The sequence below is a fragment of the Molothrus ater genome, chromosome 7 (assembly GCF_012460135.2).
Source record: "Molothrus ater isolate BHLD 08-10-18 breed brown headed cowbird chromosome 7, BPBGC_Mater_1.1, whole genome shotgun sequence".
NCBI classification, from domain to species: domain Eukaryota; kingdom Metazoa; phylum Chordata; class Aves; order Passeriformes; family Icteridae; genus Molothrus; species Molothrus ater.
The window spans coordinates 27,117,298-27,132,182 of record NC_050484.2 but is presented as its reverse complement, the minus strand read 5'-3'; the positions used below and the strand labels follow the sequence as shown (position 1 = coordinate 27,132,182).

The following is a 14,885-nucleotide window of genomic DNA, read 5'->3' as shown; positions in this document are numbered from 1 at the left end:
GAGCAGCATCAAGTTAATACAATTCACCAGCTCGTAATTAAAGCACTTTGTGTTGCTAATCACTGTGTATCAAGTGGTCTTTTACAGCATGCCCGACTCCAAGGACAGTGGGCCAATCAATTCTCTAATGAGTCTCACTTCTGGAAGCACTTGCACAAACACTCTGTGAACATTCATATAGCCACAGTATATAAAATTTAGCAACAAAAGCCAAGTTTGGTTCAGTCTTCCTTTTTCTTCTCCTCTGATGATACAGAGGAAAAGTATGTCTATACAAATATGCACACCAGCACTCATCAAAATAAATTTTGTAAAACCAAGCTGATCAAATACCTGCTCTAGTGGGATTTACCTATATTCAGCTCTCTAATTGCTTCTTTCATCTCTCTACATGAAAAGCAACACTTCATTTCATTTCTTCCAAGATTTGTTAGCATAGGAAAATTAATCCCTTTCACAGGATTTGATAGGTGTGGATCAGTATCACTTAAAAGATAATGAAGTATGGACCATTAATAGTATGCAGTAGCTGTCTACAGGATGAGAGAGACACACTGCAGTAAAGAAGGTATTTTCCTTCAAACTTCTTTTGTATTTGGTTCAAGTGCATCAACCACTTGCATTTTCACCAAACACATGCACCTTTCACTTCTTGAGTCAGGGCATTCTCCCCCAGCTCATTTCTTAGCTGAAGCCCAAAGTTCACATTTAACTTTCATTCAATCCCAAAGAGCTTCTTGCTGCTCTGGCTGTAGTTAAAACCTTTGCCATTTGTAAGAGACATAAAGGTCATAATAGCCTGAACAGCTTTTAAGGACTTTGCCCACTATGGCAAACTTATAAAGAAGCAACTGCTCATCTGTGACCACCAAGCTCCCCATCCTACCCCTCCCCCTTGACTATGACTCCATGAATTCCTGGAAATTTGGACAGTAAATTAAGCCACCTGATGGGAACTTGAGATAAGATAAAGGTGGTACTATTTTCCAATTATCTCACACTAGGAAGAGAAAAACAAGCTGGGGGAGCACTGGCAATAAAGACAAGGAATCTACACTGAAAGCCAACACAGCAACTGGGCTGAAAGTTCTGACTGGGTCCAGCAGGTGGAGGCCATAGCCCACCTATTTAATTGGGAAGCCCACCAACTCAAAAGAGAAAGAATGAACATGGGACTAATTAACATTGGAATAGAGGGAATCATTTAACCCATAGAATAAAAGAACTGTGTAGCCAAATGAGCACTGATTCCTTTGTTTGCTAAGATGTATAAATGGTGAATGTCTGGAGTGACCTCAGGACCCCACCACTGAGAAGACAAGAAGAAGAGGACCAACGGGATGTTGTCTGGATCTGTGGGTAGTGATATCTTTCTACTTAATCTGTCACCCCCTTTCTCCCTCTCTCTTTCTTATTTCTCTCTCTACCTCACATTTATGTTAAATAAAATCCATACTACAGACTTGGACATATGGTCTCATTTGCACCTTAATTCAGGCAGAGGCATCTCTCTAATAATCGTAATTACTGGATCCTAACATCATAAATACTAAGTAGAATCACTTGTTTATTATGAGGCTGCTCTCTAATCTCTGCATCACACTTGCCTTTCTTACTTGCTCCCTTACCATTCTACTCACATTTTTGAATCTGTAAGTTTTCCCATGGGTATTTCTTGCAGGCTGTACTAACCTGCCAAAGTCAGAATGCCTAAAAACTTCTACTGTTGAAGCATGTAAATCCTTTTGGCTTGATGTCACTAAGTTAGTCTTACAGACTTAGGCCAAGTCTTACCCCACATGTTTTTAGCTGAGGCTCACGCTTGAACTTAGCACATGAATTATCAAATTGGTCACTTTGAAATACTGGGCACTCATCTTGCAGTCATGAATCTGAGATAAGAAAAGTCTGTTTCTGAGATCATGACAAAAAGGAAATGAAAATGCATTTCTTTGCCAAAGGTGAGAATTCTCAAGACTTTCAAGGTTCACAAGTCAACTCTTTTGTCCCTCTGTTAAGTATCTGTGGCATGATAGAACTATGAATACTTCCATCAAAAACTGCCATTTTCTTCTGAGTGCCACCATGGAAATTACTTCACATAATCCATCTATATTAACAATGGACCCTATCAGCAACTACACTTGCAGTAATTCTTCTAAGTTATTAGTAACATGTCAAATTTATACTTACATTGTCCAAAAGCCTGAATGACAGAGAAGGATCCTGAAATGCCAAGCATAATGGGAATACTTAAAAAAAATTTCCCCACCTGTTGGATTCACTTGCCATTCAATGCTTTCACCAACTTCTAGAAGGACAACCTGCTTTCTCTCTGTACCCACTTTCACATCTCCCAAAATAAACCCAAAGGCATTTCACAAACACCTCCTAGACTAAAATCTCAGGAGAAAACAAGTTCACCTGGAGTCACCTCCCTTATGTCCCAGTGACCCTATATGTGAGGAGGAGGTATCCAAAGGTCTCCTGAAAGCAAAACCAGTGTATGCATGCAGCACCAAGTGACAATCCAGGAACTCCAAACATGAAAGCCGCCATGCACAGTTCTGTTTCTACATCATGTGTAGTTTATTTTATAGGGAGAACAGTTATTAAGAACATTTTTTGTATTATTAAGGTCTGATTTAGTACTTGTACTCAATATTCATGACAATTTTGTCAGACTGCATTAAGGAATTTAATCTCAAAATTCCCAGGTGGAAGAGAAAGAGCCATCAAATAACTTAAGAGAAGGAAACCAAGATGCATGATTTAGGAGACAGCAATAAAATAAAGAGTGTGGTATTCAGGAAAGGAATAACTACTCTTACAGATAAAAACTTTCATGGTGTCAATGGATAAGCCAATCTTGATTAAAAACAGAATCTGATTATTGAAGTTTTCTCTCTACTTTATAATGTAATCACTAGAATAACATTGCTGCGTAAATTCGATTTCAGCAAAATAAAGTTACTGAGATTGTATATGCAACCCACATAAGCATATATAATTTTATAAAAAAGGACCAAGAAATAGATTACATTCCACTTTTACAAGTAATATGTCTCATCTTCAAATTCAATATAAAACTGTTCACTGCATTCCAAAAATTAATGAAAAAAATCACCATTCTATTCAATTTGTTCAATGTAAACTATCATAAAATATTTCATCCTTCATTGCCTCCTCTTGCTTATATGGGAACATAATGAAGACTGACATATATTGCTTCTAGGTCTCACTTTGTAACTAACAGCTTAATAAAACCCTCTTGGTGAACCAGATCCAGCTTTTGATTTCAAGTTAGACATATAAACATCCTAACAGTCCTGTGAGGTTGTATTTACAGTTCTCAGGAAATGAAACACTCAAGGCACGAAATGTACATAAACACTCAAGCATCATGTGACAAATTGTAGCTAATTTTAATCATGTAAACAACAAGGGTCCATCCAATAGCACACTGAAGTAATTTCCCATTTAATTTCAGTCTTATTAAATCTCTAAAGATAATTAGAATTTAAACAAGGACTCTCTAATCCTATTGCTAAAAAAAATGCACCAAGACACATGTAGCTCCATGGCACCCTCTATCTTTTCACCTTTCTTCACTAAGAAACCAACCTAGACAACACCTTTAATCCTACACATAGAAAAGAGTTTTCAAACCCACCCAAAATGGCACATACTCAAAAGTGACATATAATTGCTGATTTTCATCATGCACCCATCCCAGAATAGGACTAAGAAATGTGACAGATGCCACCACTGTCCTTATACAGCACCCAGCCAAGGAACATGGAAACCCCTGGGGGTGCCCAAGGGCTGGCACAATTCAGCCAGAGGAAGTTGGGAGGCAGGAACAGGAACAGAGCTCATTCCCCAGAGAACTTTCAGCTGTGATATGTGAACCTCACTATGCATCTGAAAACAAATGCATTTTTGAGGACAAGAGCTCAGCAAAACCACAAAGTAGCTTTCAGTTTACACAGTTTACAGAGACACAGGCTAAATCCAGACTTCCTCCATTGCCTCAAAGACCCTTTAGAACAGTGTGGAAAATCCCTTCAAAAATGTCTTGAGTCTGCTCAGATCTTCAAGTAAAAAGGCTTCTTTGTGAAGCCTTGTGATGAAGCCTTCATCACTACCCTCCTGATGAAAAATCATCCTCAACTTCATAAAAAACATGACATCCCTACAGATCCATAGGAACATGGTCTTCAGTCAACCAAGACTTTTTGTCATGCTGCTTCTGGCACCAAAACCCTTCTGGGTCATCCTCTGGGGACGCATACAGTTGCCAGAAGTATTCCTCAGGGAGCCAGAAGTGACACCATCTATCCACCTTTCCCAGTCCACGTATTCCTGCCATTCATCAATTGCCTAGCTTGGGCTGGCTGTAACCAGGCCTTCAGAGTGAATACAGGGGATACCCTCAGCAGGCCACAGGGAAAAAGGTCACAAAGGCCAATAAACCTTTTGAGGTTAGAAAAACCAAAAAAATTGTAATTCCTCCCTCCTAGAACCCTTCTGTACAGAACTGAAGAAAAGAGCTTATTTAGTACACCTCTCACTAAAAATAAACACTGCTGTTGTCTCTTCTCAGAGGGTCCCACACTTCTCTGAAAAGCTATAATGGAAGTGGATCACGGAATCCAAGAAATGCTTCTTGTAACTATTAGTATGCTATTCATGAATATTTGTTCTTTCAACTTCCAATTACTTAAGAAGCAAAAAAAGAAGAAAAGTGACCAAACCTTTACCAGTGACCAAACCAGTACTGAAACAAGGAGCAGGTGCACAAAATGCACAACAGAAGTCTGGTATGGATACAGATTTATGCTGTGAACTATGTGCTGCGAATGAACAACTAAAAACCAAAAAGACCAATACTTCTGAACTTCTTCTGAGGCATCATAACACAAAACCAGATTAAGTGACAGCAGGCAGCTACTTATCAGGTCGATTTACCTCTGACTGTGAAGTATAGGACTATCTAACAGCACAATCTCCTCTCAGATTCTGACATGCCTCATCTACAGTGTCATACTTCTGATACTTGCCAGGTTTTACATGTTGACACTTCACAAATACATTTTTTCCTGACAGCTCCTTTACTAGCCAACTCCAGTGACAAATGATTCAAGTCAAAGAGTAAATGGTATAGCTTCTCCAGAGTAAATCTGGTGTAACAGCAAGCAAGTGAAATACTACCCTTGCAAGATCAGATTCAACCAACTGTACAGCTTCAAAGCAATAGTCAAGATCCTGCTGGAACACATGTACTCCAAAGAGCAGGTAACTCCTCCCCACACCATGCCTCCAGTGAAGTGTGCCCCATGGCTGACTGGGGGCTCAGTAGCTCTCCTCTCTGCTCCATCACGAAGCAAGTGACACGACTCCACCACCACTTCCAAAGTCAACAGCACCACATTCTCTGTGGGAATCACCCAGACTCAGTAAACAGAAAGAAACAAATATCAGAAAACATTCTGGGCCCTCACAAAATCTGCTGATCTGGAAAGAACTTGCTCCAGCGCCCATATGTACTCCTTATGCACACAGCCAAATGAGCTGAGATGCTCTGTTCAGGTTACCTACCAACATTCTCTCAATAAGGACAGCAACAAACCAAGAGTAAAGGGGTTGCTCATATCTGCACCTCCAATGAACATGAGAATTAAAAAAAAACCCAACCAACACACAAAAGAACCCTCCAAGCAATCAGTTAAGGAAATCAGAAGAACACCTGTATACATATTCTCATCAAAACAACCTATATGTGAAACCAAGAAATCCCACAACTACACTACTAATCATAATATAAAAGAACAAAATATTAAAGTTTCTTTTCCCATGAATTGCTTCAAAACTTTTCCAGTATTATTTTGCATTGCTCAGGATCACTTCATAGAAAATGTAGAAATAAAAATACAGACTCAGCTCTCTAAGCATAGGTTCACATTTACCTTGATTTCCTTCATACCATGAGCAGTCTTCACTGTACAAACCAAAATAACTTGTTTTAATTTTAAGATCATTAACAACACTGTTATGTATCAGTTGAGACAGATATTGCCAACTCAAGTCTAAACTGCTTGAGAGAAAACTGGATGTACAGCCACCATGGACTCATTTCCAGAATGTACTTTCAGCCCAGTAAATTTTATTCCCCCAATGCCTCTTCAGTTTTAGGAAACATAATTACAGTTTTGAAGCAGGCCTTCTCAAATACAACTTTTCTCCCTTCCTGCTTTCACTTTCCCTTTCTCTTCCCCTTCCTTTTCCACAAATGAACTATCAATTCCTAAATAAATGGAATAAGTAGCACTTAGGATCAGGAGCCACAAGGGTCCACTGGTGACTATCTCCTGTTTAGACGTCTGTTTAAACAGGAATTAAAATAAATCCCTTCAGTGGATTTAGGCCCAAAAGCTGAAATCTGCAAACACAGATGCTTGACCTCATTGGAATGGTCCCCTGGGTGACCATAGAGGAACCATGCAGACCCTGGAGAAGTTCTCCAGAGACAAACACCATTTTTGTAAGTTTGCTACTGAGATGCAACGGCCTGAACACAAATTAGGAAACTCTCCCTTGTACTCCTCTTTGAAACACCAAAGCGCAACTTCTCTGTGTTCCCTGTCTTTGTATCTCCTCAGATCAATGAAAAGAAAACCACCAACTTCATGTCCAGCCTGCTTTTAATTAAAAATGAAGAATTTATTTCAAGATGCAATGGCCACCCTGAGCAATGGCATTACTTGATCGAAACATCAACGCATGTTTGTTTGACAGCTGGTAACCAGAAATCACCACCAGGTCAAACAGCTGGATGGCAAGGCTGGACTGGAGCACGCTCCTCCAGACCCACACCTCCCATGCGACGTCAAATGCCCTAATTCCGCTTAGCTTAAGTATCTTCCTTGTGAATGGACTTTGATGAGTCTTCGTTTGGGCAGAGTACTGAAAACAGCAGTCATAATGCCTTTTAGGTATTAGTCAACCCTTTTTAAGGCCGAGGCCACTGGGTCCGAGTGTCCCCGGTCTGGCAGCGTCCCCTTCACCGGCCACGGGACCGCGGCGCTGGGGGACACGGCCACGGCGTCCCCGCCTGGCCTGGGGAAAGCCACAGGAGCGGGTCGGGGAGTCCCGAACCCCCGGCCCCGCCGCCCCCGGCCCCGCTCACCCTTCTTGTCCATGAGCCACATGAAGAAGAAGCAGGGCGCGAAGCCGATGGGCCCCCAGAAGACGAGCAGGGCGATGTCCCAGCCGCTGAAGCCGAAGGCCAGGCGGGCCGAGTTCTGGATAGGGCCCCAGGTGTTCCACACCAGGCCCTGCGCGAAGCCCAGCAGCGAGAACAGCAGCAGCACCAGCCACCGCCGCCCGTACACGCGGCCCGACAGCGGCGGCAGCCGCCCCGCCGGGACCCCCGCCGGCCCCCGCGGCTGCGGCTGCGGCCGCGGCTGCTGCGGCGGCGGCGGCAGGAGGGGCCGCCGCTCCTCCGCGCTGCTCCAGCCCAAGCCCATCTGCGGGGGCGCTGCCGGGGGCCCGCAGGGGAGGAGGGGACGGGGCCGGGGGAAGGGACACCCACACTTCAGCCCCCGAGCGCGGCAGCGCTGCCCCGGCCCGGCGCTGCCGCATGCGCGGTCGGAGAGGGCCGGCGGCCGCCTCCTTCCTCCGCCGGCGAGGGGAGGAGGGAACCGGCGCCGCGGAGGAGAGCCGGGCCCGCCGCCCGCGGGGAGGGAGCCGCGCCGGCGGGCAGCGGAGGCGTGCGGGACGGGGAAGGCACCGGGCCGCCGCTCCGCGGGGAGCGGGAGAGAGGAGCCCGGGGCAGGAGCGCGGCGGCCCGCGGGCGCGGTCGCCCGGGTGTCACCGGCAGGGCCGGGGAGCTCCGGCCGTCACGCCGCCACCGGCTCCGCCCCGCCGCGGTTCCCGGGCCGCGCTGCCCCTTCCGCCGCTGAAGGCGGTGCCGAGCGAGGCCCGCCCGAGCCGCCCCGCAGGCAGAGCCGCCGGAGCATGGCCGGGGCACAGAGCTGCCGTCCCCCCGCGCCGGGTAGGTGCCCCTCGGCCCGGCCCGCCCGGGCCCCAACGCGGCGTGGTTGCAGGCCTGGGCCGAGGGCGGATATGGGGAGGGTGAAGCGGTGGCTGAAGCGGGGCCGTAACCAGGCCCGTGACCGGACCCGCCGAGCCCCTCCATCAGCTCCTCCTCCGACACGTCCCTGTCGGCCGCGGGCCCCTCACCGCAGGGAGGTGCTGCAGCAGGGTATCCCTCGGATATCGATCCTCTTAAAGGGAGAAGGAAATCGTCTTGCTTTGGTGGATACAATTCAACCGTGGTCCGAATTGAGAGGGAAAAAATAGCAGGGTTCGGATACAACATGCGCAGAAGTCCATTTTAAAATAATTCGGGTCAATATACCATCATGTGAGGAACACTATGCTCATTAGTATTATCATTTAAATAGATTGAAGTATATATTCATTAGATTAGTTTATGTGAGAATTTATCTGTAGATCAGCCATCTGTACTTGTCATAAAATTAATGGCTCATATGCTACACAGTGCTTCATGTTCCCTAAAATATTGGGTATTTCAGTGTGGCTTGATTAGACATTCTGTCACCAAGTCTGGAAGTTGGCTTGATAAATGCCCATGTAATTAAATGAGGAGAGCTGAACGGTGGGATCCCCACAGACTGGTTTTATGTCCAGTGTCAGTGTCATAACTGTTGATGTGTTGGGCAGTGCACAGCTGAATTTTACACATGGCCATCATCCCACAATTTTGCAGCCAAAACCTCAGAGTTTTCATTTCATTCCCATGAAATTCTTCTCAGAACATAACAGACATCGCATTTTTTTAGTCCATGCAGCTCAGTTTCCTAGACTGAAAGTGCAACAAGGAAATCGGCTGAAATCGGCAGAACTGTGTTCAAAATTATATTTTGTCTACAAAACTTCAGGAAATGCCCCATGAAAAATAAAATTCACACACAATTAAATAATGGGGGACATGCAGCAAACTCAAATTTGAGGCTGCTGTGTACAGCTGGAGTGACAAAAGTACAGTAAAAACATAGGGTGAGATTCAGACTTGCTCATGACTGATACATATTCTGGTAGTGCTTTGGAGCTCCAAATAAGATTAATTCCCCATTTTACTAAGTCTTTTTCATACATTACCACCTCAGCATAGTTTAGCCCATGCCAAAATGTTCTTTCAATTAAAAAAGGGTATGTTACAACTGTAATTTAAGTGATTTGCTGGCATTCATCCAAAGACAAAGTGCTGCTATTTGCAGAAGTAAACAATGTGTAAAAAGCACTTCTCTCTTTGAACATTTTTCAATTAACTGTAGTAATTGTGGAGGTTTCATGGTTCTAGTGGCAGGAAACCCATCAAGAAATAAGGCAAGTGGGGTTTTGTAGTGTCCTTTTTAACTGCAAAACTTGTCTCATGCCTCATATTATCTGCCTGGTCAAATGAAAACTTGAATATAAGCAAGATAACTCTTTGATAACTTATCCAAGACACTTCATCTTACGATGGGTTGCAAGATATTTTGACTCACGGGTCAACAGGAAAGAGAAATTTCTGAGAAACAGCAACAAACTAAAGGGGTTGTCAAAATAGGCTCAAAAATATTTAAGTATATTTATTATTGACTTAATGGTGATTTAAATAATTTATTTTAATTGCTTGATTTGAAATCGCTCCATCTTTTCATAGCTTCACAACCCATATGCGCATCTTTCAGTCATGGCCTGACCTTTTCTATTCCAGCTATTTAATTAACACAGCGTAATATTCTGTGTGAATTATTCTTGTTTGCAGGATATGGTATTGGTTAAATTTGTTAATGTAAAGGAGCAGTGTATTGTTGATAAACTGTTGGAAACCAAATTAGCTTTATCTTGCAGCTAGCTGATTGCATTATTTCACTCATGGGTATAATACTCCCCTAAATATGCTAATTTCACTCTTTTCTCCGTGTGGTGACATTTTTACTGTTCTCATTACTGACATTTGTAATATTTGAGGTGGGGAAATTTTTCTTGCTTTAACCTCATTATAATGTAGCTAAAGAGATTTGAATATTATCAGATGAAATGCACATATATTCAGGCAAGCAGAAAGGTTATTTTCTCTCCTGGCCCATAACTTTCATGTCTATAGCAGGTCTTGCATGGACAGAATGACACCTAGATCCAAACTGTGATACAGATGCCCATGCAGGTACTAATTGCCTGAGCACAATAGTGTGTCCATTGGTAGGTGCCTTCATTTCCAACCTACAAGCTCTGAGGTGGTTGTGTGACCATATTCCTGCCTGTCTGCCTGTGTCTGACCTAAAACATTCAGGAATTCATCTTAGGAGGAGTTGGTCACCTGGAGCTCTGCTAGACTAGTGGTGACAGACAAAAATTACATGGCTGAGGCTGTTCTTGCTTCCAAATTCTCTTGCCATCCCTGAGGCAGGCCTGGTGGATCTGCTTGCAGGTTGGCACCTGCAGTGTGCCGATTTAAGATTGGCTTATTAACATAAACTGAGGCTTTGATGGTTTGTTACCACCTTGGGGCATCTGCAGAGTCTAGTTCAGCTAAAACACATCTGTCATGTAATGTTGTGCTCAGCAGTCCAGGAGAGCATCCCCCCGTGGGGCAATCCCCAGTTCCTAGCACATTAGGAAGGGCCATTTGCTCTTTCCTGTCACCATGGTTTTGCTCTCCGTGTTACAGACTTCAGAGAGTCAATGAATGCCTGGGTCCCCTTGGTTCTTACACCTCTCTCCCAGCAGCTCCTAATGTCATGTATAAATCTTGTCCTTTCTTGTGTCAACTCATACCTTGCAATGTGACAAGCAGCAAGTCATTGCATAGCCCATAAAGGTTAGAAGCATTTTGGCACAAAATGGGCAGAACCCGAAATTAATTCAAAGATTGAAAAGTAGTATTTTGCAGAGTCTGAAAATTCCTTCCAGGATCTAAAAAAAGTTGTCTTTACCAGGGATTTCTGTCAATTTCCAGACTTCAGCTGGAATTGTGACAGTGCAGTTTCAGAGCTGCCATAAACAACACTGGTGTAGCAGGGATCTGTAATGGTGAGTTCTTTATACCTCATCTTGAAAAACACCTCTGAAGGTGAGCCTGTGAGGTGTGAGCAAATCTCGTTCTTCCTTCCTCAAGTTTTGACACTGTTTCTATTCTAGTTGCTCAGGAAAGGTTGGTTGAAATCTGCTCTGGTTTGGGCACCTTCCAATCTGTGTATTCATTCAGCACATTTTCTTGCCTTTCTTTTTTATTGGGAAGTATGTAAACTCCAGCTCTAATGTCATACAATGATTTCCTTGTTCTTCAGGTTTTACAGTGCTTCCTTTTTTTTAGAATCAACAGGAAGCAAAAATACAGACCAGACCCATCTTTAGCTTATGAAAGCTGAGCAGTTTTATTCTTAAAGTCAAACTTCAGTGTTTGCCAGTGGGGAATTGATTTATACCTTTTGATTGCAGACTGTGTATATTCCCACTGCAGAGTGACCATTGTAGTGTAGATGATTCCAGGTTTGTGGTGAGCCAGAGCCCATTGTAAGATTCTCTAGGGAGAGGTGGGATTTTCCACCTTTTCTTGTGGAGTCTACCTTTGTGGCTGGCTAATGAAAGACATGTCACTAGATTCCCTGTACACCACACTGCAGGTTCTTTACTGCAGCTCTCAAAAGGAATATGCAAAAGTCACATCTGACCTGGGCTTTGAGCACATTTAAAGCATTCTGTGCTCCATTTCTGCTTGTTCTGCCATTCATCACCTTCTTAATGATGAACATGTAAGTGATGATTGTATCTTTGAGGGGGAGGTGGAAGCTACATGATGTCTTTCATCAAGGTAATTTAGTTGGCTACTTCCCTACCTCACTTAGCCTTCAGGCTCCATGTCTTAGACATTTTAGGGAGTTTGTGTTGGAACTCCAGCTTCAGCAGACTACTGCCCCTGTGTTGTCTCATTTTATTATTTTATTATGACCCAGATCATATCGATTCATTTAAAAATACTGCTTTGCTTTGACATAATGTCAAGAATACACTTGACCAAAACAGCCCACAAAAATGTGAACTACCAAGGTTTTCTAATTTAGTTTTCAACCTTAACACGTTCATGGTTAGTTCTGGTTTTTAATATAACTATTAAACATAAACTCTTCTTTAGCTGAAAAAGCACAGCCTTTTTACATAGAAGCTCATATTTCACAGCTTTGTAATACAATGAACTGCTGCTAGTGATGTCAATGTATCTTTAGCATTTTCCCTCCAGAGATTTCCTTTATCTTTTCTTTTTCAAATAACAACTGCCTGCGAAGTTTCTGTATCTGTAAACACCAAGACTAAATATCAGAGAAGATCAAGGATTGCAGCCCCAAGTTTCTACTCAGATCTCCATGAACTCCTGTTGTAATCAGCTGCATCTGCATTTCTGGAGACTGAAGGTGACCTTTAATTATACAACAAACTATGACAATGCTGCTGCTTTGGAATTCTGGAAGTTTCTTGCAATATGCAAAATCTACCAAAACTCAGTACTTTTCAACCTATCAGTAAATAGGGAAAACTCCTTAAAGTAGAAGAGTTTCAGTATTTTCATAGTCTTTTTAAACATTAATATCACTCAACATTGTCTGATGTAATACTAGTATTAGAAGGAGTGATGTCTTTTATGTCTGGTCTTCAAAAGTATGAATTTTACATAGAATTTTAATATAACCCCCTGAACATTAGTGAAATAATAAAACTGCGAAAGGTTAAAGTTGCACTTTTATACCAAGATATCCAAACTACCTTACCATTGCTCTTTTTTAAAATACTCTAACAGAACCCAACATCTCATGCTACTATATCTTCGCCCAAGAATTTCATTGTGTCTGTGATCACAAAGCATAGAATAGTTTAAACTTTATTCATATATGTCCCTGTTGAGAAAAGCACAGACAAAGAAATAATCAATTCAGTCTCTTCTTTCTATATGAAATTGCATAATAGGGTCACATTTTCAAAGACACAAACAACATTTTGTGAGCTTTATGTCCTCAATATGGACTTGATCCCAAACACCGACCCAGACAATCAGGTCTTCAGACAACTCATTTGCAGAGCTCACAGCATACCTATTGTATGACAGCTAAACCTGACTAGACCAACAGAAACAAACTCCCTAATGTCTACATTGTTAATTATAGCAGAGAGGTAATTAAGTTACCCCTTGCTGCTTCCATGTAAGACAACAGGAGAACAATGGCACAGTTTGATAAGAAATGAGAAACACGTGCACCAGAGACACAAAGGACAGACCAGTACCAGAGCACCATGACTATCTCTTCTTGCTGGCACCAGAGACAATGAGAGCTGCACTGAGGCAGTCCTAGCACAAGGAAATGGTGGAAATTTTCACCCTGTACTTCCCAATTAAAGCCTAATATCCTGTGACTCAGTTCATTTGCATAATTCTCAGGTTTTCAGGAAGAGAGGAAACCATCAGTCTTTGAAAATGAATTTCCTTAACATAACTTTGGGGTGTAAAATACTCCACTGATGTCACTTGCAGTTACTTGCTCATGGTGGCCCTGAATAAAATTCAGTTCATGAGCTGAAACTGGCAGGACTGCATTCTGAACCTGCACGGCAGGATGGAGGAGAGACATCAGGCAGGAGCTGGCCAGGGGATCAGGAAGAGCTTTCGAGGAAGAGCTTAGGGCATTTAGGGGAAGAATTTTCTAAACGTGTGCTTGAGATGATGCACTGTCATTTAGAGCGGCGGGGGGAGGTCCCTCCCAGAGCTGTGTTCTGGGCTCAGCCCCTACTCCCCCTTAAGGAGTCTGGCAGCAATTCCCGTTGCTTTATCGGAAGGGCAAGATGAGGTTTGGGCATGGCTCCCACTCCTATCTTACTTCACGTCTGAAGTCACTTCAACTTCCTGTAAGAAAAACTGTAAGATGCTCAGCCCTGCCGCAGGAGCACTGGAAATTGAGTCCAAATTCCTCATTCAGCCTCTTTCTCTTCTTCCTTTGCCTGCCCTCCTTCTGCAGTAGCAGTCTTGGAGAGGAAGGAAGGCTGTGTTGGCTGCAGGCTGCCAGAGTGAGCTGTGGCTGCCAGTCTGACAAGCGCAGACTGGTCTGTCCAGAGTCTCCATGCAACTGCCACCTCTCCTTCAGTAACAAAACATCTGCACATCTGTGGTAGCTGCCACCTCTCCTTCAGTAACAAAACATCTGCACATCTGGGGTAGCTGCCTGCTGGCTGTGTGCATTCACAGCATTAACATTCCCACAGCCAAAACTAATAGCAACAGCAATAGCTGGCTGGCAGGTAATACCTAGATGTTGGTGCAGCCAGTCCTGAAAACTACACATGTATATTTGGAGGCATTCTGTTTGCCCAGAGGAGGCTGATTACAGTGCCTAGTGTTGTAATCACATGCAGATTATTTAAAGTTGGTTTTTTAATTTACAGAATTAATGTACTGTGAAACTATTAAGTCTGACCTCCAAAGCAAGTCACTTATATTTGGTTTGGGGAGTTTGCTCATCTTCCTCCATACATTCTCTTTTCCCACTCCTGGTTGTTGAATAGTTAAGATTCTGGAGGTTAGGTGATTTTTTTTTTTTTTTTACTCCCCTGGCTGCTCTGTATTAATGTACTCAAAATGTAATTTTTAAATTTTATTTCTTAAATTTTTTTAAAATAAAAGAAGTAAGGAAAAGGGAGCATTACAGATTTGCTAGAAAAACAATTTGATGATGCATGTACCAAATACATTACCAGGATTTCCTTGTACTCCTTATTTTAGAAAATAATTTTAATACCTCTCAATTAAATCTCATATTTAAGCAGCA

The 14,885-nt window shown here is 42.9% G+C and overlaps 2 protein-coding genes across 2 annotated transcripts in view; one reads left to right on the top strand and one right to left on the bottom strand.

The window, feature by feature from the left end:
- SLC49A4 (solute carrier family 49 member 4) overlaps positions 1-7,556 on the bottom strand; it is a 71,452-nt gene extending 63,896 nt beyond the window's left edge. Inside the window, exon 1 of the mRNA XM_036386515.2 lies at positions 7,190-7,556. Within this exon, the coding sequence (XP_036242408.1) occupies positions 7,190-7,529 (340 nt within the window). The 5' untranslated portion in view covers positions 7,530-7,556. The remainder of the gene's footprint in view (positions 1-7,189) is intronic.
- A 36-nt stretch (positions 7,557-7,592) lies between these two features.
- The window catches only part of HSPBAP1 (HSPB1 associated protein 1), a 37,589-nt gene continuing 30,296 nt past the window's right edge, over positions 7,593-14,885 (top strand). Inside the window, exon 1 of the mRNA XM_036386514.2 lies at positions 7,593-8,056. Within this exon, the coding sequence (XP_036242407.1) occupies positions 8,020-8,056 (37 nt within the window). The 5' untranslated portion in view covers positions 7,593-8,019. The remainder of the gene's footprint in view (positions 8,057-14,885) is intronic.